Source organism: Lynx canadensis, chromosome F2, assembly GCF_007474595.2.
Source record: "Lynx canadensis isolate LIC74 chromosome F2, mLynCan4.pri.v2, whole genome shotgun sequence".
Lineage (NCBI taxonomy): Eukaryota > Metazoa > Chordata > Mammalia > Carnivora > Felidae > Lynx > Lynx canadensis.
In genome coordinates, this window is record NC_044320.2 from 9,656,252 (window position 1) to 9,679,731 (window position 23,480).

Sequence of the window (23,480 nt, forward strand, 5' to 3'; positions counted from 1 at the left end):
AAAGACCACAATTAAGTTGTCGGCCGGGGCTGAGGTCTCATCTGAAGGTGTGACTGGTGAAGAATCCTCTTCCAGGCTGCCTTTGGTGGTTGTTGGAAGAATTCGGTTCTTTGAGGGCTGTTGGACTGAGTGTCTCGCTTCCTTGCTGGCCATTGATCGAAGACCACCTTTGGTTCTGTACCCCCTGGGCCTCTCTGCTTGCGTCATCAAAGCCGCAAGAGAGAGGATCTCCCAGCAAGACGGCAGTCGCTGGGATTCTAGGAGGCTGTTGGGCTGACTCCTAGGGAATCAGGAAATCCTTGGCACACAGTGGGTGCTTTACCTTTGGGGCATTTCAGCTGAAGATCGGTAGGATCCTGACGTCGTCTGAGGGGTTGGATTCTCTGCTCAAGAGCAAGAACCAGTTGTGCTGCTGAGGATGGGGACGTGTGGGCTTACTCTGGCACCCGCCACACCTGCTCCCTAGAGGAGTCAGTTCCGCCTCCACCTGGCCGGGGAGAGTGTTTCTACACGTCCCCACTTTGTGGCAGACAGACACGGATCGTAAGCAGGAGAGCCCGGTAGAGTCAGCTGCTGCCTTTCCCCCATCTAGGACCCTGGCCGAGCTCCAGGTGCTCTAGAAGCTGCCCGAGAGCAGCTGTAATTGGAGCGGGAGCCAGCTGGGACCTCAGGGAACTACCTGGAAATGCAGCTGAGCGTCTCTGTTCCCAAGCTGGGAGACCGGAGGAGAAGGGCCGGGCCGTCAGCCCCCTCCCCCTCCCTGCCTGTTCCCCAAGATTTTCCCTCCGGGCCCCACGGTGGCTCTCAGCGCCGGTGGGTCCCCCCAGCAGCGCCGCCCCTCCTCCTATCATGACCCCATTGCCTGGGCCTGGAGGCTCCGTTCCTCATCTGTAAAGTGGGGACGCGAACATAACGGTGACAGTGACCCCACCTCGCGGGAGTAAAAGAGAAAATGGTGAGCCAGAGAAGTTATCAGATAAATTCTGGAGTTTCGCCACCTGTTTGTCTCACTGCGAGGGAAGCCGGGGCCGGGGAATACTTAGCTGTTAGGCCTCGTGTCTTGTTCCCAGAGGACCCAGCTTTGTTCCTGCGAGGGAGGCCAGGCCTGGCTGAGAAGAGGGCGCAGGAAACCCGGGTGCCACTGTGGGTCCTCGGTCGCTTTTGCTTGCGCTGCGGCCCAACCGAGGTTTGGTATTAAGGGGCCTGGACCGGAAGCTCTGGACCTTACGCTTGACACAGCACACGCAGGAGCAAAAAAGCCTCCCTCCCGCCCTCGGCAAGCCCAGCTTGGCTGGAAGATGCAGAGGATTCGGGGGGAAGCATGTAGGAGGTGGCGTCTGATTTAAGGGCATGTCTGAGACCCTTGATCATGACCAGCCTTGCTGGCCAGGACAGCCGGACCCCGCAGACAGGAGGACGCTGTTGGCTCTCTCCCAGACACCGGCCACAAGCCCTGGCCCGACTTGCCGGCCCTGGGAGGAGGGAGAGTGTGGGCCGGAGGGAGGAGGGAGAGGGGAGAGGAGAAGTCAGGGGAAAGTCGGGTAAAGGAGACAGGCACAGCTGCGGAGCAGGGATGTCAGTGGCATGGCTAAAATCGACAGTACAAGAGTCGCAAACACACACACACACACACACACACACACACACACACAAGAAGCAACAAGTGTTGGCAAAGATGTGGGGAAAAAAAAGAAGGTTTGTGCACTGTTGGTGGGAATGCAACCTGGTGCAGCCACTGTGGGAAACAGTGTGGAGGTTCCTCAAAGAATTAAACTGAGGGGCGCCTGGGTGGCTCAGTTGGTTAAGCGTCTGACTTCAGCTCAGGTCCTGATCTCGAGGTTTGTGAGTTCGAGCCCAGTGTTGGGCTCTGTGCTGACAGCCTGGAGCCTGCCTCAGATTCTGTGTCTCCCTCTCTCTCTCTGCCCCTCCCCGACTCATGCTGTGTGTCTCTCTCTCTCAAAAGTAAATAAACACTTAAAAAAAATTTTTTTAATTAAACATAGAACTACCATATGATCCAGCAATCACACTCCTGGATAGTTACCCCCAAAATACAAAACCACTAATTCAGAGGGATACATGCACCCCTGTGTTTATTGCAGCATTATTTATAATAGCCAAGATAGGTAAACAGCCCAAGTGTCCATCAGTACACAAATGGATAAAGATGTGGTGTGTGTGTGTGTGTGTGTGTGTGTGTGTGTGTGTGTGCCTGTGATGGAATATTATTCAGCCATAAAAAGAATGAGATTTTGCCACTTGCAACAACATCGATAGAGCTAGAGGATGTTATGCTAAGTGAAATAAATCAGTCAGAAAAAGACAAATACCATATGATGTCACTCATGTGTGGGTTTAAGAAACAAAACAAACAAAGGGGGGAAAGAGAGACAAACAACAACAAAAAATAGACTCTTGAGAACAGACTGCTGGTTGCCAGAGGGGAGGTGGGTGGGGGAATGGGGGAAGGGGATTAAGGGCCACACTCGTCGTGACGAGCACCAGACGATGTAGGGAAGTGTTGAATCACTATATTATTGCACACCTGAAATTAATACCACACTGTGAGTTAGAGACACTGGAATTAAAATAACACACTTTTAAAAGTGACAGAGGAAGTAAAAGAGTCATCGGTGAGATGTGGGGGAGTGAGAGAGCCACAACAGTAGGAGGGAAGACGGTGCCTGACCACAGACATCTGGTTTCCATGGTGAGACTGGTAATTGGGTCTGCGTGTCTGAAATCAAGTGCATATCTTAAGAGTAAGTTGAAAAGTGTGAAATACCGAAGAGCATCTTCCCCTTCCCTGATTAAGGTGGGCTTCTTGATGCTCTTAGCTTTATCAATGGTTGTTCTCCAATCTCAGAAAGTAATTTCCTGAAGTTGCAGGTGCTTTGAATTCCTGGAGGTCTGAGAAAATGCATGGTGTTTGCTGCCCCCTGCTGGCTACAGCCTGGGTCTGCACACTCCCTGCAGATGGGAGTCAGGCTGACGGTGCCTTTCCGCGGCGGGTTAAGGCCAAAGGATCCCCTTTGCTGGCTCTAAAACCACAGGCTGTAAGAGCTGAAAGGAACTTAGGTTTCCACCCTCAACCTTTCCCCTGAGCTTTAGGCTTGAATTTTGATCAGCCTGCTGGATATTTCCACTTGAACCTCAAACTCAGCACGACATAGTTAATTTAATACGTTTTATTTCATATACAATGAAAACAAATGATTGCAAATGATAATGGCTTATGCCCAGTCCTGGAATAGAAATGCAGTAGGGTGCTCTGGGACCCCAGGGGAGAGGCCACACAGGGGAACATGCAGAGAGCAGCTGAAGGCATAGAAGCCTCCAGAGGCAAGGCGTGACTGGTGCTACCAAGACGTCGGCAGGGGCATGAAAGGGTGCTGGGGGGGGGGGGAGGGATGGGCACAGAAGAAGAGCATCGAGACTGGCACACATACACTGAGGGAGTTTGAGGAAACGCTTTCATTCAGGATAGCTAGCCTGGGAGTGGGGAAGCAGCTAAAGATAAGGCTACGAGGACAGCAAGGTCAGATCACCAAAGGCCCGCATCTCTTGCTCAAGGAGAAGATTGCACTGGGTTCTGTGTCCATGAACATTTGCACTCTGCACATGCCCATGTTGTTCCTGATGCCTCGGGGGGGCATGCTCCGGGTCGACACACCTAAAATAGGCAATGTCCTGGATAAATTGGGACATGCAGCCAACTCTAGCTAAGCCTCAGATATACTCCCAACCCCTTGGCCACCGCCTCTTGGATGCTTTCGGTCTTGTGCTCCCGAAGCATGTGGTGGACACCCAGATCATAACCTCTATAACTGTTTGTCCTCTGTTTTCCCGCTGCACTGGGAGGTCCTTGAAAAGGAGGGCTAGGTTTTATGCATGTTTGTATCTTTAAAACCAGTGCTGTGCCTGGGACAGAAGAGGCACTCGATACATTGATGTTAAATCACCATAAAAATAATAGCTAACATTTAATGAAGACACTCTTCCAGGCACCTGACGTGGATTATCTCATTGAACAGTTGAGGACGTGGGCACCTTTATTGGGTTCATTTTATCGATGAGGAAACCAAGACGCTGAGAAGTTGTGTAACTTGCCTGAGATGACACCACATAAAGGAGGAAGGGGATTCTAACCTAGGGCTTATCTCCAGAGCCTGTGAGTGAATCAAATAAAGCCTTGAGAGAACCAGAGTGTGGATTTGCAGCATCATCCGAGACCACGTGCCCCAGGGCCTGCTGGGGAACCAGCCAGTGACGACTGCGTGAACGGGAGAGCACCAGGCCTCATTTGCGTGATCCTGTACAGTCGAGCAGATAACTCCCCATCCACTGTCTCCTGTGGCCCTCACAGCAGCAGGATCTCTAGGCTGATCTGTTATTCCCATCCTCTGAATGTGATCACCAAGGTTCCCCAGGTCAATGAGCTACTCAAGATCACAGAGAAAGTGCAGAGCTTCCCTTTGAACCTGTCTTTGAACTCCAAACTCTGTGGTCATTTTACTGGCAACACGATTATCCAGATGGTAATGAATCCTTCCGATGAGTTTCTTCATCTCTCAAGTGGGAGTTCATGTCTACCTTGGGAGGTGGCTGTGAGGAAGGCCGCTGACGGTGGCCAGTGGTAGGTGATCACTAACAGGTGGTGTGGGGGCTGATGTTGTTACCGTCATCATCACCACCGGAGAAGATTTGGGATTCAGGGTAGGCAGATTCCAGGCATGGGTCCGGAACCGTGAGTTTGAAATAAAACGACCGAACGCAGGACGGAGTTGAAAAATCTTGTTTAGGTTCCTGGAAAGCTTGGAAATATTGATTCAGATCTGCCGATCACCAGGCTAATTGATCAGAAAATGTGATCCGGGTCACCAAGGGTCAGAGCCAGGACTCGGGTCCCCAGCCAAGGCCAGGAGCAGATGTCTCCAAACCTCCCAATGTCGTGGTCCTTTCCATCGTGGCATGAGACGGCTTTCTGATTGGCTGGACTGTGGGCTCAGGAGGACAGACCCAGCTTCTTCATCATAAGCCTATGAAGCCTAGCTCTGTGTCCCCAGTGACTACCACATAAATATTGAATGAATGAATGAATGAATGAATGCACAAGTGGGTACCCACATACACAAGCAAGCCACCAAAGCGTGGATGGGAACCCACCAGAGTCGAATAGAGTGGAAGGACCAAGCCTCACCCATGGACCCTAAGGAACCTGGTGCTGAGCACTGAGCCAGAGAGTCTCCACCAAGGGGGAGGGAGAGCCATTTTTCTTTGCTGAAACAATGAAGCATGCACACACACACGCACACACAGTCTCCCTCTCCCCACCCTCCCCCACCACTGAATTCACGTAGATGATAATTTCAAAGGATTATTTGCAGTGTGCTCCTGCCTGAGGCAGGCGCATGAACAAGATGACCTCTCTGTGACTTTTCCAGGACCAGCATTCTGCATCGTTCACTGGGGTGGCTCCTCTTTTTTCCATTAGGAAGAACACTTTGTAATTTCAAAAACAATTCTGAAGGTCCCCAAATGAGAGAGGTTGTTTCTTCAGTAACTATGGTCTGTAAGAAGAATAATACTAAGACATGATCACGGAGGCCCTTGCTGAATTTATCAATCTTTGAAATGAATTTGTCACTTGTTTATACTAAGAATGTTTCATAGATTTGAAAACCATTGTCCTATATGTTCAAGAGACATTATTAATTCATTTATATTCCTGTTGCTTTGCCAAAGCTTTGTGGTAACTTGGTCTGAAAAATTCTGCAGCCCCCCCCCCGCCGCCCCCCCCGCAACTGGTTCCACTAACCAGCTGGTAAAGTAGAGCTGAACACACTGCTTACACTTTCTCAGATCTGTTTTCTTTCACTGAATGATAATTCCTACCTGCCACCCAGGTTTGCTGTGAGGTTAAGGGGGATGACAGAGAAAGCGCATGCCAACGTCTGATGGAAGTCATAGCTTCATCCTGTCTGACACCTTCCTCTGGAGCAAGCCAGGACTAGATGTTTCCTCCTTCCTCCCCTCCAGGTTCCTGATTGTCCTGGGATGCTTGATTCTGGCCGTGCTGACCACGTTCAGGGAGTACGAGACTGTTTCGGGAGACTGGCTGCTATTACTGGTGAGATCACGCACCTGCCATGGTGCTGTTCCGGGGCAGACACCTCTGGTCGGACTTTCACAGTGAAGGGCAAGGGGGCTGCCCTGGGGCACCACTGGTGTTGGCTTCCTGGAGCCTGTGACCAAGTCCAGGCCCAAGAGAAAGCAATGCCGGGGTCAGTTGGTCAGGTCTGCCACGGGTACAGGTGGAGGGGAATGACATTTGTTATCCTAGAGATGAGAGGGCACAAACAAGGTCAAAGCAAAAACCAAACATTAGTTGTATTACAAACCGTAGCTTCCTAACCTTCTGAAAGCTAACATGAACACATGCTCTGTTTTACAACCTGCCTCTGCTTTTTCTCCTTGAACCCTGAGGATCTCTGACTCCCTTCAAGGCCAAGTACCAAATCCCATTTGTGCATTAAAGTCTCCACGTCCTCCCCCTCCCCGGGCCCTCTGCCTATTCTCTCTCCGTGTTCACCATCTGCACAGGAAAGGGATGCCAGCCCCCCAGTTGAGGTCCACAAAATGGCAGAGCCTTCGTCTTGCACTGAGCATGTCATTCGTGACACCAGATTCAGCAAATTCCTTCTCAGGTGATTTTAGTCCACACCGTCTCACACTGCTGAGACCTTAGCAGGTGCATCCTGGGAAGCCATCTAGCTCCAGGAGCTAAGTTTCGGGGATTATCACGGAGTGACAACTCCCCAAGGGTCCCAGGAGGTCACCAAAGAGAGGGGGGCAAAGGTGTCTGTGTCTGATCAACAAGGGAGGCGGGAAGGAAGGAGGAGGCCCTGGGTCCAGGGAGAGAGCACAGCATGATGCTTATGCCCGTGGGCTCTGAGCCTCAGTGCCAGTCCGGGAGTCCTTCTTTGCCACTTCCTAGTCTGGAGAAATGTGTTTACTCCTTGGTTTCTCAAAACGTAAAATGAGGATAATGTTAGAAAACACTTGAGGCGGTGCCTGGCCCAGGAGCCGCGCTTAGTAACCGTTGGCCATGATTAGCAATGCCAGGGGCCAGGCACTGGGTGAGATTACTAGACTGATACTTCTGTCTTCAATTTAACTGCCCTTAAGGAGCTGGTAGTACAAGAAAAGAGACTTTGAAAAAAATGATCCGTTGGAACCAGAACAGAGAGAGGAAAGCAAGTGAGCACTTTGCAAGGCTGATATTAGGGACAGTTAGCACGTGAGAGTGGACACGGGAGCTGTCCCAAACCGAATGGAGGTGATAACGTGCTCTCCTCCCCCGTCCACCACCAAAATGGCAACAACAGAAATCCCGTTCTTCAGAACCTCAGAACAGAAATCGCTCCTTCCAGACAACTGGGTCCTGGTCGATCAGTGTCTCTCCATATGTTCTTAACGCAGGAAACATTTGCTATTTTCATCTTTGGAGCCGAGTTTGCTTTGAGGATCTGGGCTGCCGGATGTTGCTGCCGATACAAAGGCTGGCGAGGAAGACTGAAGTTTGCCAGGAAGCCCCTGTGCATGCTGGGTAAGCCCTGACCCCCAGTCACCTGTGGCCCTGGTCCCCCTGCTTTGGGTGCACCATTTCCCTGAGGGAATTTTAAGCAGCCGCTGCTCTCCTGGGAAATCACGTGGTGTTCTGGAAGCCAGCAGAGCCTCCGACCCTACCTCGATGGGGAAGAGCTGCTCCAGTGTCCGGATGCCGAATTCCTTCCTCCGCGGCTTGCCCTAACGGCTCAGCAGGGCAGGGATTCTCATTGGGTCGGGGTGGGGGCCGCTCTTGGCATTGGGGCTGCGAAGGAGCAGCTCATTATAGGATGTTGGGCATCCCCAGTCGCGAAACTCGGTAGCCCCCAGTCACTGTGACAACCCAAACTGCCCGCAGCCTTCCAGACTGGCTTTAGTGGGCGGGGGAGGGGTGACGCCACTGCCGGTTGAGAACTCCTTCTGTAGGTCCACGTTATGCCCATTTTACAGAGGGGGAAGCCGAGGTTCACGGTGCTGAGTCATTTTCCAGTCACAACAGGTAGTAAGCAGCAGATTCCATCCTGACACCCAGGTCTGGAAGAATCTAACACCTGTGCCCTCCCTCCCTACCATGTTGCTGGGCCTTGACCCAAAAGTTGCTTTGGGGAGATGTCACTGACACCTTTCCCTCTGGGTGCAGGCGTTTTGACAGCGGAGAAGGTGATCACTTGCGTTTACCCCTGTTGGTGCAGCACGGACCCATATGTTCCCAACTGGAGATCCTACTAAAATCATATAGCGACAGGGACGGGGAGGAGGAGGAGTCTCAAATTCCTAGGTCACAGAACGCCAGGGCTCGGAAGGCCCTCCAAAGGCACTAAGTCCAACGTGCCACCCCGCCGGGTGCTCCCGCCCCCTTTACAGCAGCCTTCAAGTGGTCACCTACTTGCATACCTCCAGTCCCGGGGCGCTCACCACCTTCCAAGGTATTTATGCCACCTTAAGTCCTCTGACTGTCTTCAGATAATTGAGTTCCATCATCTGTTCCTCGTCTCCACTCCAGCAGTGGAAAAATGTGCTTCGTGGCTTCAGCTACACCTGGTATCACGTGTTCTTGGAATCATCACCTCTTCTCCGAGCATGTTCACCGCCCTTTTAAAAAGCAACCCCCAGGACTGAACACAGCCCTTTGGGTATGGATGGCCAGCCCAGGGAAGAGGAGCTGGGCCCCTCTTCGGTCCTAGGTGCCACACTTCTGTCCACACAGCCAAGGGTGAGCTGCCTGGCGGCCACAGCTGGTGGCACCGCCCTGACCATGACTGAAACTGCTCTTCCTTCTGCCCGTCTGCTGCTGAGGTTGCATCCCTGGGGGTTTTGTTTCTGACTCGGAACTTTTAATGCAAGGAGAGGGCACATGGGTGTACGCGTGTGTGCACACGCTCGTGCACACGACTTTGGAGAACTTTGCAGTTACGGATTTTTTTTTCGTACTTTTTTTAACCTTTCTTTCTTTGGCCTCCTCCCCTGTCTGCCCCTGTCTTTGTCCATTCAGGCAGCTAGAACAACGCCCCAGACTGGGGGCTTATGAACAAGAGACATGTCTTTCTCATGGTCCTGGAGGCCGAAGTCCAAGATCAGGGTGCCGGGCTCTGGGCGAGTCCCTCTTCTGGGTCCCAGGCTGTCCACTTCTTCTTGGTCTCCGTGCTGTGTCCTCACACCGTGGAAAGGGTGGGGAGCTCTCAGGAAGCTCTTTTATCAGGGCACTAATCCACCCTCATATATGAGGTTCCACCCTCATAACCTCATCACCGCCCAGGGGCCCCACCTCCTAAGACTGTCTCACTGGGGGACAGGATCTCAGCATATGAATTTGGGGAGGACACAGACATTCAGACCATAGCAACCCCAGCTTGCCTTCCCTTTTTTTTTTTTTTTACCTTCCTTTCAAGTCTTTTGCAAAGTGTTAAGCTGACTTCTTTTTCTTCTTTGGAGAGATCTATGTAAGTGCTGACCAGAAGTCGTGTGTGTGTGTGTGTGTGTACGTGTGTGTGTACGTGTGTGTGTGTTGGCAGGAGGTAGGGGAAGTGACTTTGTGCCCAAACTCAGAGGTTCCTACCCAGTTGGAGAACATCCTAGTGTTGTGTGGAGCCTGGACCCTTCCAGGACAAGCGCATTCCCCGTGGAGGAGTCTCCACGATTCTAAGAGGGGCTGATTTGACCGAGCTCCTGATGACACTGCACCTGCCAGCCTCCCCTGGAGAGCCGAGCCCCCATCCCCAGCATCCCCATCCTTGCTGGCTTCCTTTCTGGGGTGCCTCTGTTTTCTGCTCTCCTCATCTCGACTTCTCCCATAACATGGCTCTTGTGGGTAATGTTGCTTTTCTCTACGTGTTGGACATGAGAGGGGGTGTCCCGTCAGTGAACATCATGGCTTCCATACTCGAGGCAGCTTCAGACCCTGCCATTTCGGGTGTGAATGGATCCAACCGGGCCAGAATCTTCCATTCGCTCTGCGCATCATAGGCCTGACTCACATTTGCCACGCATCCAGGTTCTGTTGTGTTTTGCTTTCTACACACATTGTAAGTGGATAACTTCACACAGATAAACTGAGAAGCCTAGCCAAGGATACAGACATATTGGCATCCAGATGTTTGACACCAAGTTTTTCCCAAAAGTTAAGCACATTTAGGCAACACTTTGATATGGCAAACGTAGCCAGGTGTGAATTGAGGGACCTGTTCCGAGCCAAGAGACCAACACAGACAAAGGTATGGAGGTGTGAGAGAGCGCTGTGTGCTCAGCAAACCGCACCTGCTTCTGGAAGGCTCCTAAGGGCCAGGCCACAGGGTTTTCAGGAGCTTGGACTTTACCCAGCGGATAAACATTGCTTCCAGTGTGTTCCTTAGAACCGATGCTCTTGCAAAACAACAGTCCCATGGTCGAAATCTTTGGGGAAAGACTGTACTTCATTTGTATAACTGAGAGCCACCGTGCATACTCGCATATTGATGGTTCCTGGAAGTCCTAAAGCAGCACAACCTTCTTAATGGATTTTTTTTCCCCAAATTGACTTGGCTATGGGGTCCTTTTTACCTGCTGGCCTCTGCAGTGGGGTAGGGAGATGGTCGGCATGGGTATTGCCTCCCTCGCCCCCAGTCTCCTCTGCCTCTCTGCTCTCAGTCACCAGCATCGCAATTCATGGGTGGACCTCATGTTTTACCACAATCTACGCCAGGGCCTTCCCTAAAGCCCAGGGAGACCACCAGGTGGCACAGCTCAGAAGTGTGGGGACATTCACCACCCCAGGGGTGACCCTCCACCAGCAGGGGGCAGGAGCCCCCAGACTGAAGTCCCAGCTCCCATCTTCCAGGGCGACAACCTTGGGAGGTGTTCCGCCTGCAGAACAGAGCCCGCTCACACCCATCTCACCTTGCCTTTCTCCTTCCCTGGCTCCCTCTCCCCTCTCCCCTCCCTTGTGCCTCCTGGGAGATTATCTCCCCACACGTCACCCAAGGCCAAGGCCTGGATTTGGTGCCGCTTTTAGGGGAAACCTGCCTTCAACAGCGTCTGAGCTTCAGGCTTCACCTCCACAACCGGGGCAGCCCTGACCCCTCCTCTGGGGGCCGGGGTGGGGGGGGGGTACCCTCGGGGAACCGCTTCCCTGGGATTGAGAGTAAAGGCTCTGACAGTCCTGCCCCCAGTCCCCCGCTCGGCTTGGGAAGCCGCGCGCGCTCACTTCCCGTTTCTCCATCTGCCACAGGAGACTAAGCCTGCCTACCACGTGCGACGGGTGTCACGGTTTCGCCCAGCGATGCCCGGCACGTGTGGGGCTGCAGGCAGCCAGTGGCTGCGACGGCTCCACTGCCTTGGCCTGACCTTCTTTTCCCCCCCCCCCCCCCCGCCCCGTCCTCCCTCTGTCCCCGCTGCCAGACATCTTCGTGCTGATCGCCTCCGTGCCGGTGGTTGCCGTGGGAAACCAGGGCAATGTGCTGGCCACCTCGCTGCGCAGCCTGCGCTTCCTGCAGATCCTGCGCATGCTCCGCATGGACCGCCGGGGCGGCACGTGGAAGCTCCTGGGCTCCGCCATCTGCGCCCACAGCAAAGTAAGTGGCGCGGAGAAGCCGCCGGACCGCGTGGGCCTCTCGCCCCCCGGTGGTGGTGCCTTGCGGGGCTTCCCCTCCCGCACGGTGTTCCCCCCCCCCCCCCAGGGCGGTCGCGGTGCCACCACCGGTGATGAGGGGGAGGAGGGGGAGGAGGAGGAGGAAGAGAGGCACAAGCAGGGGTGCAACGGCAGCAAAAGCAGGCACATCCGGGTTCAAGCGCTCTCCCCTCCACCCTGTGGCCGAGGCGCTCAACTCTCCTTGAGCCTCGGGTTCCTCATTTATAGAGGGAAGATGAGGATAGCTCTGCCTCCCGGTCGGTCGTCGAGGGGGTGAAATGAGCCAGCGCCAGGCAGCAGGGGATGGGAGGGAAAGGTTCAGGGCGCCCACAGACTGGGGGGAGTCCCAACTCTGTTGGCGTGACTGGGGATTTTCTGTAACTTCCTGGGTCTTGGTTCCTGCGTTTATAAAATGAGGATGGGGCGCCTCGGTGGCTCAGTGCCTTGAGCGGCTGGCTCTCGATCTCAGCTCAGGTCTTGATCTCTGGGTTGTGAGTTCAAGTCCCCTCCCCTCCCCCGGCTTCTGGCTCCCTGTTGGACTCTATGTTGGGCTGTGTGCTGGGTGTGGAGCTTACTTAAAAATAAAAAGGGGGTACCTGGGTGGCTCAGTCAGCTAAGCTTCTGAGTGTCGATTTCAGCTCAGGTCATGATCTCACAGTTCGTTGGTTTGAGCCCCACTTTGGGCTCTGCACCAAGCAGAGCCTGGTTGAGATTCTCTTCCTCTCTCTCTCTCTGCCCCTATGTCACTCTCTCTCTCTCTCAAAATAAATAAATAAATTTTTAAAAGAGGAAGAAGAAGAAGAAGAAGAAGAAGAAGAAGAAGAAGGGGGCACCTGGGTAGCTCAGTTGACTAAGCGTCTGGCTCTTGATTTCGGCTCAGGTCATGATCTCATAGGTTATGAGATCAAGCCCTACATCAGGCTCCATGTTGACAGGGCAGAGCCTGCTTGGTATTCTCTCTCTCTCTCTCTCTCTCTCTCTCTCTCTCTCTGTCTCTGTCTCTCCCTCCCCCCCCCCCAATCTGTGCTTCCCCCACTCACATTCTCTTTCTTTCTCTCTCTCAAAATAAATAAGCTTTAAAATAAGTAAATAAATAATTTTTTTAAGTATAAAATGAGGATGATAATGCACTCACCTCAAACGGTGAAAAGATTTAGAACATGCTGTTTTTATGAGCTTCCTCAGCAGTTGAAATGAGAATCCTAGCTGCTCGCGCGAGAAAAGATACATTTCAGCGCCTGGATAATAGTAGGTGCTCATTTATTATTCCAAATACGCTTTTCTTCACAAACAATACAAATAAATATAGAAATAAAATGAAATACAAAGGTAGAAACGCCTGGAGCCCTTCACCTCATGAAGCCATACATGCTTTATTCTGTCTCTGTTCCCTCTGCCCCCAGACTCGGTGAGGTCTGAGCTTTCTTTCGAGATTTCTGTCCTCCACCTGGCCTTTCACTCTCTTGGCAGGGGACATGCTAGCAATACCTAACCTTGTAGCCATGGAGCTGAGCTGATTCACGGCTCTGGCAGACATCAGGGCTGAAAATGGCTGGTTTCGATTCCTGTCCTGTGTTCCCTCGTATTCGAATAGAAGACTGTTGCATATTTCCCATGGAGTTCCTGGGAAGAGACAGATCCACGCCACCGCCAGACCCCACAACTGAGGTCAGGTGGGCCGAACTTCAAGACAAAATGGCATCTCCGTGGCGGGAGACCGAAGGCAGAAAAAGAAACTGCTTGTCAAGCCCTACGTGCCATTCTGCCCCCGACACGTCCCCTCTCTTAGCATTGTGCTGTTCCTAGGCCGCAGCATGGCTGCTGGGCCGCCGTTCACTTCCGGGTCAGGCGGTGTGTTTAGGAAGTGAGCACATGCCAGGATTCCAGCCCCGCTTCCCCATTTATTAACCTTACTCCCCACTCTAAGCCTGGTGAAGGAGCACTTGTCAATTCTTCTCTTCATCCACTCATTCAAAACCTCTGTCCTCCGGGCCAGGTCCCACGACTCTCTCCTCTGGGTGTCGGCAACACAGAGTGGAGGCCCGTGTTGCACGGGGTGAGGATTTCAAGGTTAGGATAGGCCAGGCTGTGCTGCCGGGACAAAGAAGCCCGGAGTTTCTGCGACTTCGCGCAAAAATGCCGCTGTCTTCTCACTCACGTGGGGTCTGACGTGAGCCTGGAGCCCCCTGCGCAGTGGACTTCAGGAACAGGCAGGAAGCTGCTGCCGGCATTCCCCCGACACGGGCTCCACCCTAGTCCCCCAGTCCCAGTCTGATCGCAGGGTGGCTCAGGCACGGGCAGGAGTCTGTGGACAGAGGATGGGGGGGGGGGGGCAGCCACAGGCCGTGACCAGCGAAAAATCGTGTAAAGTCAGAATTACCTTGAAGAGCCTTCTGAATGACTGCAAAGCACAGAACTGGGACACATTTCACTCCTTTTCAGTGCCCATTATGCTACTTCTTAATAATCCAACAAAACCAATTTTCCTGTGCGCTCATGAACAGACCACAGTTTCCCCAGCTAAGCACCAGATGAAACTTCTGACTCGCACTTGGGGGCCGGAGGGTATGACAACACATAGGAACACGAGAGCCGCGCTCAACGAGGCGAGAAGCTCGTGCCCAGACAGTCACTGGGGAAGGACCATCCAGTTCACCTTTCTCTTCTTGAACCTGCCCGGCAGGGCCGACAGTCACCAAAGGGAATGGCCGGCTGGCTGGGTTGCCTGCACCATTGAAACCTCTCTGGGCTGTAAAGTGAACTCACCAAAGGGCACTGTGCACGTGATGCTGTGGGGGAAGCCAGACCTAAGCAGTGAGCAGAGTAAGTGTTACAGATTTGGAGAAGTCTACTTGGGACGTAGCGAAAGCATAAGGGAACTACAGATGAGCTCCGTCTCCTTGAGCAAGTGAGTGTTCGGGAAACTTGCATCATGGAGGTGACGGGAATCTCAAGATGACCCACTGCTCTTCATGGGGAAGGGCAGTGTGGGCAGTGAGACCAGTGTGAGCAGCGGCACGAAGCACCCCTCTCAGCGAGATCTACTGACCCAGAAGGTCAGAGAGATGGAGCATATGGATATGACCCACTTTGTTCCCCGGGAAGACGTAGCAGGAGCGTCAGACCTAATCTTCAGACTGTGTTTGCGAATAACCTTGACTTTCTTCTCCCCAGCCTACCATGCTGACCTTTGAAATCGGAATAGAATGAGAGAAATCGAAAGAGGCTTAGGGATCCTCTGGGTCAGGGTATTCGAAACTTCGGTGAGTGGCCAATCTTTGCCATATCCCTGCACCGTCCTTACTGTTTCTTAGCATTTTTCTCTTAATCAACGCACTTTTGTGCATTCACTCCTACGTCCTAGTCTATCATGTGATAATATCCACGAGATAATGGGTTTTATGGTCATTTTAATTTATGCTAATTTTTAATACAGTTTAAATCAGTAAGTGACTCTTTAACATAAAAACTGCTTGTCTTCCTTCCATGAGGAGTACACGTGTCACTTTGAGGAACTGTGATCTGGTACTTCCATTTCAAAAATAAAGAAACGAAAGCTGGGGAGGGGGATAATTTGCCAGGATCACACAGGAAATCAGTGGCAGGGCTGGGTTCCCTATGCCACGCTAGCGACCCCTGCTGTTGATTTCCCAGTAGGGCCGAGCTTTATCTTGGATCTGAGAAGTTCTGCCCGGAATCAAGTCTCCTGAGTCCTGGGCCTCGTCTCAGAGGCAGCTGTCAGTTTTTCCTGCCTCCCTACGTCCCTGTGAAGTCTCGGGAGCTGTGATATTGAGGATCCCTGAAGACAGAACTCTTCCTCTCCTCCTAGAGCTATACACTCATTCTGTTAATGATGGAAGGAAGGACCATATTATTACCACAAAGACAAGAAACAACAAGTGTTGGCGAGGATGTGGAGAAAAGGGAACCCTCGTGCACTGTTGGTGGGAATGCAACTTGGTGCAGCTGCTGTGGAAAACAGTAGGAAGGATCCTCAAAAAAATTGAAACCAGAAATATCCTATGACCGAATAATTCCACCATTGGGTATTTACCCAAAGAAAACAAAACACTAATTCAAAAAGATATATGCACTTCTATGTTTATTGCAGCATTATTTATAATAGCCAAGACATGGAAGCAATCTAAGTATCTATCAATAGACAAAGGGATGAGGAAAATATGGTGTATATACACAATGGAATATTAGCCATAAAAAAGGACGAGATCCTGCCATTTGTGAGAACATGGATGGACCTAATGGATATCATGCTAAGTGAAACAAGTCAGCAGAAAGACAACTACCACACGATTCCAGTCGTAAGTGGAATCTAAAAAAGACAACGAAGAGAGCCCAAATGTCCATCGACTGATGAATGGATAAAGAAGATGTGGTATATATATATACAATGGACTATTACTGAGCCATCAAAAAAGAATGAAATCTTGCCACTTGAAACAACATGGACGGAACTAGAATGTATTCCACTAAGCGAAATAAGTCAGAGAAAGACAAATACCGTATGATTTCACTCGTGTGGAATTTAAGAAACAAAACAGATGAACGTATGGGGGGGGGGTAGAGAAGAGAGGGAGACAAACCGTAAGAGACTCTTAATGGTAGAGAACAAACTGAGGGCTGATGGAGGGAGGTGGGTGGGAGATGGGCTAGATGGGTGATGGGGATTAAGGAGGGCACTTGTTGGGATGAGCACTGGCTGTTGTATGGAAGTGATGAATCACTGAATTCTACTCCTAAAACCAATATTGCACCATATGTTAACTAAAATTTAATTTTTTTTAATTCTAACAAATAAATAAAATAACAACTAACAAATGGGTTGAGCAAAAACCAGAATCAGACCTTTAAATACAGAGAACAGAGGCTCCTGGGTGGCTCAGTCAGTTAAGCATCTGACTCTTGATTTTGGCTTAGGTCATGATCTCACCGTTTGTGGGTTCAAGCCCCGCATCAGGTTCTGCACTGGTGGCTCGGAGCCTGCTTGGGATTGTCTCTCTCCCCCTCCCCACTCTGCCCCTCCCCTGCTCACACACATGCGTTCTGTCTCTCTCTTTCTGTCTCTCTTTCTGTCAAAAATAAATAAATAAACATTAAAAAAAAATACAGAGAACAAAATGATGGTTGCCAGAGGGAAGGAGGTAGAGGGTTGGACAAAATGGGTCAAGGGGAGTGGAAGATACAGGCTTCCAGTGATGGAATGAATAAGTCACAGGAATAAAAGACAGCATAAGGAATATGGCCGATGACATTGTAATAGAGCTATAGCGGGACAGATGATAGCTACACTTGGGGCGAGCATAACGTAATGTGTAACCTTGCAGAATCACTATGTTGCACACCTGAAACTGATGCAATGTGTCAACTATACTCAAATTTAAAAACAGAAAGAAAGAAAAAGGAAAGAATGACCATATTAGTGATCCCCTTTCATGGTGACGGGAGGTGAGGCTCAGGGAGGTACGTAACCCGCCCACAGTCACAATGTTCATAAGCCCGGACTCCACCTCCAGCGTATCTGCCTCCAGCATGCATCCAGAGACTTCTCAGTGACCACCGCCCTTGTCCACTGCTTGCTCTCCCAGGAGCTCATCACCGCCTGGTACATTGGGTTCCTGACGCTCATCCTTTCTTCATTTCTTGTCTACCTGGTTGAGAAAGACGTGCCCGAGGTGGATGCGCAGGGAGAAGAGATGAAGGAGGAATTCGAGACCTATGCAGATGCCCTCTGGTGGGGCCTGGTGAGTCACCGTCTTGAAGGCCCCCCATGGGGACTGACTCTTAGAGACAGAGAGGTGGAGGGCGTGGCAGGGGTGTGCTCCTAGGTGGCAGCTGCGTGCACTCACAGGTGCGCGCACTTGGAATGGGCTTTTCCTTAGTGCTTACAAGTGATGGGAAGAGTCAGCGCCCATCATCACCCAGGGACCTTGCTTCATTAGTTGTAGGCTGTTATCCCCTGAGCCGTGCATGTGCAAACAGACGCAGTGGCAGGTGCACACACGTGCACTCAGACCTTCAAACGCACCTGGAGACCCACAGCCCCGTACCCACCAGGGACACGTGTTACGAACACCAGCAGTTTCCGAAGGCTTACTTTGCTCCAGAGCATTGCTCTAAAGTCCTTCCTTGTATTCACATATTTTAAACACAATTTCTATTTTGAGTCCCTTTTTTTAAGTGGGGAAACTGAGGGGGCGACTGGGTGGCTCAGTCGGTTGAGCGTCCCGCTTCGGCTCAGGTCATGAGCTCGCGGTTTGTGGATTCAAGCCTCACGTCGGGCTCCGTGCTGACCGTTCAGAGCCTAGAGCCTGCGTTGGATTCTGTGTGTGTGTCTCTCTCTCTCTGCCCCTCCCCTTCCTCTCAAAAATAAAGATTAAGTAGAAATTAAAATAAAATGGGGAAATTGAGGCATGAAGCGGTTAAGTATGTAATGAAGCCAAGACAGATCCCTGAGCCAGTTAGTGGTGGAACCTGGGATTTAAACTCAGGCAGTCGGGCTCCAGAGGCCACACGCTTAACCGCTCTGCTTTCCCGTTCTCCATATTCGTAAGCATGTGTGCACAGTCAACTACACTTGTAAACATACCCAGGACTATACAACACCCATCGGCACAGACAAGTGCACACATACACCATATGTATAAACGCACTCATAGGCACGCATACATTGGGAAACATGGCACTACCCAAAATCACACATAGGTAAATATGCCAAGAATGCACATGCACGCGTTTGCAATTATTTGAAATGTTTGTTGGCTGATCGACTATAGGTAGGAAATCCGTAACTTAGAAACAGGTGTGGTCTCCAGGCTCCCATGTACTTACTTGGCACTTGGTACCTGGTCTCCCATGGGGGAAACATCCCCAGGCAGTACAAAAGGCCGACAGGTGGAGCTCAGCTGACTTCCCTCTCCCCGCGAAGGCTCATGTCTGACTTCTTCTCTCTTCAGATCACACTGGCCACCATTGGCTACGGAGACAAGACGCCCAAAACGTGGGAGGGCCGCCTGATTGCAGCCACCTTTTCCTTAATCGGCGTCTCCTTTTTTGCCCTTCCAGCGGTAAGTACCTTCGATGTTTTCCCTAGAGTGACACGCGGGACCCCCTCCGCCGCCCACCCGGCCCCAGCTGAACCTCCCAGGCGGACGCTAGCCTCTTAGACCCCCTCAAGTCCACGCGCTGGGCTGTTCCAAGTCCAGTCCCCAGGCTGCCTTCTCTAAGCTCAGTGAGTCCCTCCCTCCTCTGGGCCTGACTCTGCAAAGGCATCTCTGACCCCATGCTGCCTCCCCCCTCCCCGACCGCAGACTGTGAGCTCCCTGGGGGCTGAGATTGTATCTCCCACCCACGTTTCCCCAGCGCCTTGCACGTGGCAGGTCCTTCGTCAATGTGAGCTCCCTTCCCTTGTCCTGTCATTTCGTGTCCTGGCTTACGTAAAAACAATTCATTTCCTGCCGGAGTGAGTCTTGACCCGTGATAGAATAACCCACCAAAGCCCGGCGCCCATGAGCGTAACAGTAGCAACAGTCCTAGAAAGCACTTGTCGGACTTACCCTGTGCTGGAATCGTGCCAAATGCTTTACCTGCATCATGTCATTGAATCTTCATGACAACATCGTGAGTTTGGTGCAGTGTCTGTTGCCATTTTCCAGATGAGAAAACTGAGGCCCAATTAGGTCAGTCAAGTTTCCACAGTCACAAGGCTCTTGGGTTGTGGGTTCTGTCTCTTAATCGTGAGGCTGGAAAGAAACTTCTTAGGGAAAAATCGCCCTTCCTCACCTCCCCACCCCCCACCCCGGTTCATCTCCCAGCCTTTCTCTTTAGCAATACTCGTCCTCCGCGGTAGCCCTACCTTGTCTGTTTTTCCTAAGCTCTCTGACCTTGGGCATATGACCTTCGTGAATCTCAGTCTCCTCATCTAGAATAGGTTGGGGGCTGTGGGGGTGCCACATGGTCTCCTCTAACTTGAAAAGGGCGTGGCTTCTATCCATGTAATCCACGTGTGAGGCCGACCTGGACACCAAAACAGGTCACAGTTCTGGGAACTTCTGGTAGAAGTCTTAAGGGACAATTCCAGCACTAAAATATTTTTATTATTTCTTTAACATTTACTTATTTTGGAGAGAGAGAGAGAGCGAGTGAGCACAACAGGGGGAGGGGCAGAAAGAGAGGGAGACAGAGAATCCAAAGCAGGCTCCCTGCTATTAGCTCAGAGCCCATTTCGGGACTCTAATCCACAAACCATGAGGTCATGACCTGAGCCAAAGGCAGATGCTTAACTGACCAAGCCCCCCAGGCGCCCCAAGTGGCTAAAATATTTTTAAATTCCACTCAACATTTACTGGGCATCTGTTCTGTGTCATACTTCTTCTTACTAAACAGCTCCTATACATGATTTCACTTTTTCCGTAACAAAATTATGAGGAAGGTACTATTAGCCCACTTCCCGGTACAGGACGCCAAGGTGCAGTAGATAAGTGACTTGCCCAGGGATCTCACCACTAGAAAGCGGCAGAGTCGGGAACTGAAGCCAGGCCTTCCTGACACCGAGATTCCACTTAACCCCAAACCTACTCCCTGGCAGAGAAGAAGGGGGCCTTTGTGGCCCTGGGAGTGAGGGTGGGGCCCCCAGAGAGGCCAGCGGGGCTGACCCGGGCCTGACTTCTCCCTCCAGGGCATCCTGGGGTCGGGGCTGGCACTCAAGGTACAGGAGCAGCACCGGCAGAAGCACTTTGAGAAAAGAAGGAAGCCGGCCGCTGAACTCATTCAGGTCTGTCCTACTGGGGATAAGCCGGGTCGGGACTGAGCTCATGTCTGTGGGGGCGGCCGGGGGGCTGTGTGTGCTTGCACCACAGTGGGCGTGCCTGGGACTGAGGACAGAGCCCAGGACCGTGCTTGCTTGTGGGCGGCTATGGGCGTCCTGTCTGTGTGGCACCAACGTGACAGTCCCAACGTTCTCTCATCCACGTTTGAAGACAAGCGAGAAAGAGACATGGGACTCCGAGAGGGACCAAGGCATCAGCTGTTTTACTAACCGTATTGGAAAATTTGACTCTGGGTCCATACTAGGCTTCTCCTCCTCCTACTTCCCACCCCTCTCCTGACCTAGGGACCCACAGGGAAGAGCAGACCTAGAGTCCAAGGACTTAGCTCATCAGCTACAAGGAAATGTGGCCCCTCACATCTGCCAGTGAGGGAGAACCCGTGAGCCAAGACAGAAAGAGATGCCTTACGTGTGCCCAGTATGGGACAGCGGGCCGTTGGTCCTGCCCAGTAGACCATCATGCACCAGTGGATGTTGGACGCCTGCCAGATCCATCACTCCTGCCCCGTGGGCTGGATGTGGGGAGAATAGTGAGAGGTGGGGAGAAGGGTAGACGTGTTCCCGCTGAAACCTCAGAGGGAGATTCTGCTTCATGGTGTTGTGGGTTGTTGGGAGCACAGAGAAGAGGAGGGTGGAGTCCCCCGACTACAGCTACGTGGGACCGAACGTGTGCCTACCATGAACCTGTGTTACGGTGTACCCTCGTGTACGGATGGTCTCTGCAGGTCTGTGGGTCTGACACCAGATGGTACACGATGTTATTCTACGTAGTGAAGAGTCCAGGCCAGTCCCAGTCTCTAAGGGTCTGTTCCGTTACCCCCCAAGCCCCAAACCATCATGGTATTCCTGAAGTTCTAGTATCTCTTGCACCCAAAGTGGCACAAAGATAGTGTGCACCCTCCTACCTGTTTGAGAAGTCTCAGGGAGCCTTGCAGCCAGAGTGAACCCTGCTCCTTCTGGGGATTTTATGCCCAGCCCCCTCGTCTCCTTCCTTCGCATTTCTCCACACCCCGATGGCCCCAGTTATGACTCCAAGATGGTGGGTCAGGGAAGGTTTTCTTCCCCAAGGAGCTACAAAAAGCCAGGAAGCCTGGCTCCTCTGGATATTACCTCAATGGCATATTTAAACTCTTAAGAGTCAGGGGCTTCACACATGTTTTAGTCCTGTGGGATTCTGTGTGAGTGTTTCAGTGCTGTCCGGCCATTCCAGCGCCTCCCTTCTCCTCCTCAGGCTGCCTGGAGGTATTATGCTACCAACCCAAACAGGATCGACCTTGTGGCAACGTGGAGGTTCTACGAATCGGTCGTCTCTTTCCCGTTCTTCAGGCAAGTGACCACCTATCTGAACGCTCAGGGTGTGACTGACCGTCCCCGCCGTGGGTCTGCGTTTGTGCCTGTGGGCTCCGTAGCTTCTTGGAGAACAGGGCTTGGTTCCCAGACTGCGCCACACATTCGAATCACCTGGGAGCTCAAAAAACTCCCCCAGTTCACGGGCCACACCCCAGGCTATTTGATGAGAAATGCCAAGAGTGGAGTCCAGGGATCAGTGCTTTCTTAATGTGTATTTCTTTTTGAGAGAGAGAAAGAGAGAGGGCGAGGGGCAGAGGGAGAGGGAGAGAGAGGATCTGAAGCAGGCTCCGGGCTCTGCATTGATAGCAGAGAGCCTGATGCAGGGCTCGAACTCACAAACCGTGACATCATGACCTGAGCTGAAGTCGGATGCTTAACTGACTGAGCCACCCAGGGCCCCCCAACGTCAGTAATTTTAAAGCTTCCCAGGTGGCCCCAGTGTGCCACCGGTGGTTACCAACTGGACAGTGTGGAGGGGCTGAGAAGAGAAGGTTCGATCATTGTTTGAGCAGGGCCGGGGTCTGAGGAAGTGGGAAGCCCGGGCAGTTGGGCCTCGCTCACAGTTCTGGATGCTTCCCCTGCCTGGCCATGGCCTGTACACCCACAGACCGTTCTAGATGCTGGGAACAGGCAGGCGGAAGAAGCAGCAGGAGGAATCCTCCAATGACCCGGAGATGTCGTCTTGTGTTCTTAGAGGCGGTAGATTAAATTAAAGGCCTCGGGGGGAAAAAATGAAAAGCGTTGCCCACAGCCAGCACCTGTAAAAAGGAAGAGAGAGAAGTTAATAATCACTAGATATCCAGTCCATCCAAGGTATCTGAGTTCGTACTTCAGTCAGCCCTCCCAGGCAGCCTAGGAAGCAGGCCAGAGGATCCCAAATGTTAAGAGGCATTAAGATCCGTGGAGGGCGGATGTCTGGGTGACTCACTTGGTTGAGCATTTGCCTTCGGCTCAGGTCATGATCTCACAGTGCATGAGTTTGAGCCCACGTTGGGCTCTGTGCTGACAGCACAGGGCCTGTGTCTGGTGTTCTGTCCGCCCCCCTCTCTCTGCCCCTCCTCTGTTCACACTCCCTCTCTCTCAAAAATAAATAAACATTAAAAAAATCACTGGAGGGCTTTGGGAGCTCGGGTCCTATACCCGCCTCCAGCCATTTCCATGGTGCTGGCCTAATAAAGCATCTTGGACAGATGCCCCAAGGCGAGTCCGACAGAGTGGCTCACGGTCTCCTCCCGGCGACAGGCTGAGTGGTCGGGTCACCAGGCTCCTCTCACAGGGGGGCGAAGCTGGGGCTCAGAAGCTTGGGACATTTTGGCCGATGTCTGCCACGTCAAGAAGCCCCCACAGCCCGTGATCTCTTCACTGCCTGGGCTACTGAAACAGACTGTGCTTCTCCAGGGTGTAGACGCTGCCGTCCTGAGCCGGGAGTTTACGCGTGTGGAAGGAATGCAGAATTGCTGTCGGATTCCTGGTTGGGAGGGAGAGTGGAGGGACCCTGAGCCTCACCCCTGAGCTGGGCCCTGCTCTGAAGCCCGTTTCTGCCACAGGCCTTTGGTTTCAGGGATTCTAGTGCGACCT

At 52.2% G+C, this 23,480-nt stretch overlaps 1 protein-coding gene across 1 annotated transcript in view; it reads left to right on the top strand.

Moving 5' to 3' along the window:
- The window catches only part of KCNQ3 (potassium voltage-gated channel subfamily Q member 3), a 312,495-nt gene that overhangs the window by 252,536 nt on the left and 36,479 nt on the right, over positions 1-23,480 (top strand). Inside the window, exons 2-8 of the mRNA XM_030304291.1 lie at positions 6,040-6,130; positions 7,483-7,609; positions 11,482-11,654; positions 17,314-17,469; positions 18,682-18,792; positions 20,403-20,498; positions 21,784-21,878. Coding sequence (XP_030160151.1) covers positions 6,040-6,130; positions 7,483-7,609; positions 11,482-11,654; positions 17,314-17,469; positions 18,682-18,792; positions 20,403-20,498; positions 21,784-21,878 — 849 coding nt within the window. The remainder of the gene's footprint in view (positions 1-6,039; positions 6,131-7,482; positions 7,610-11,481; positions 11,655-17,313; positions 17,470-18,681; positions 18,793-20,402; positions 20,499-21,783; positions 21,879-23,480) is intronic.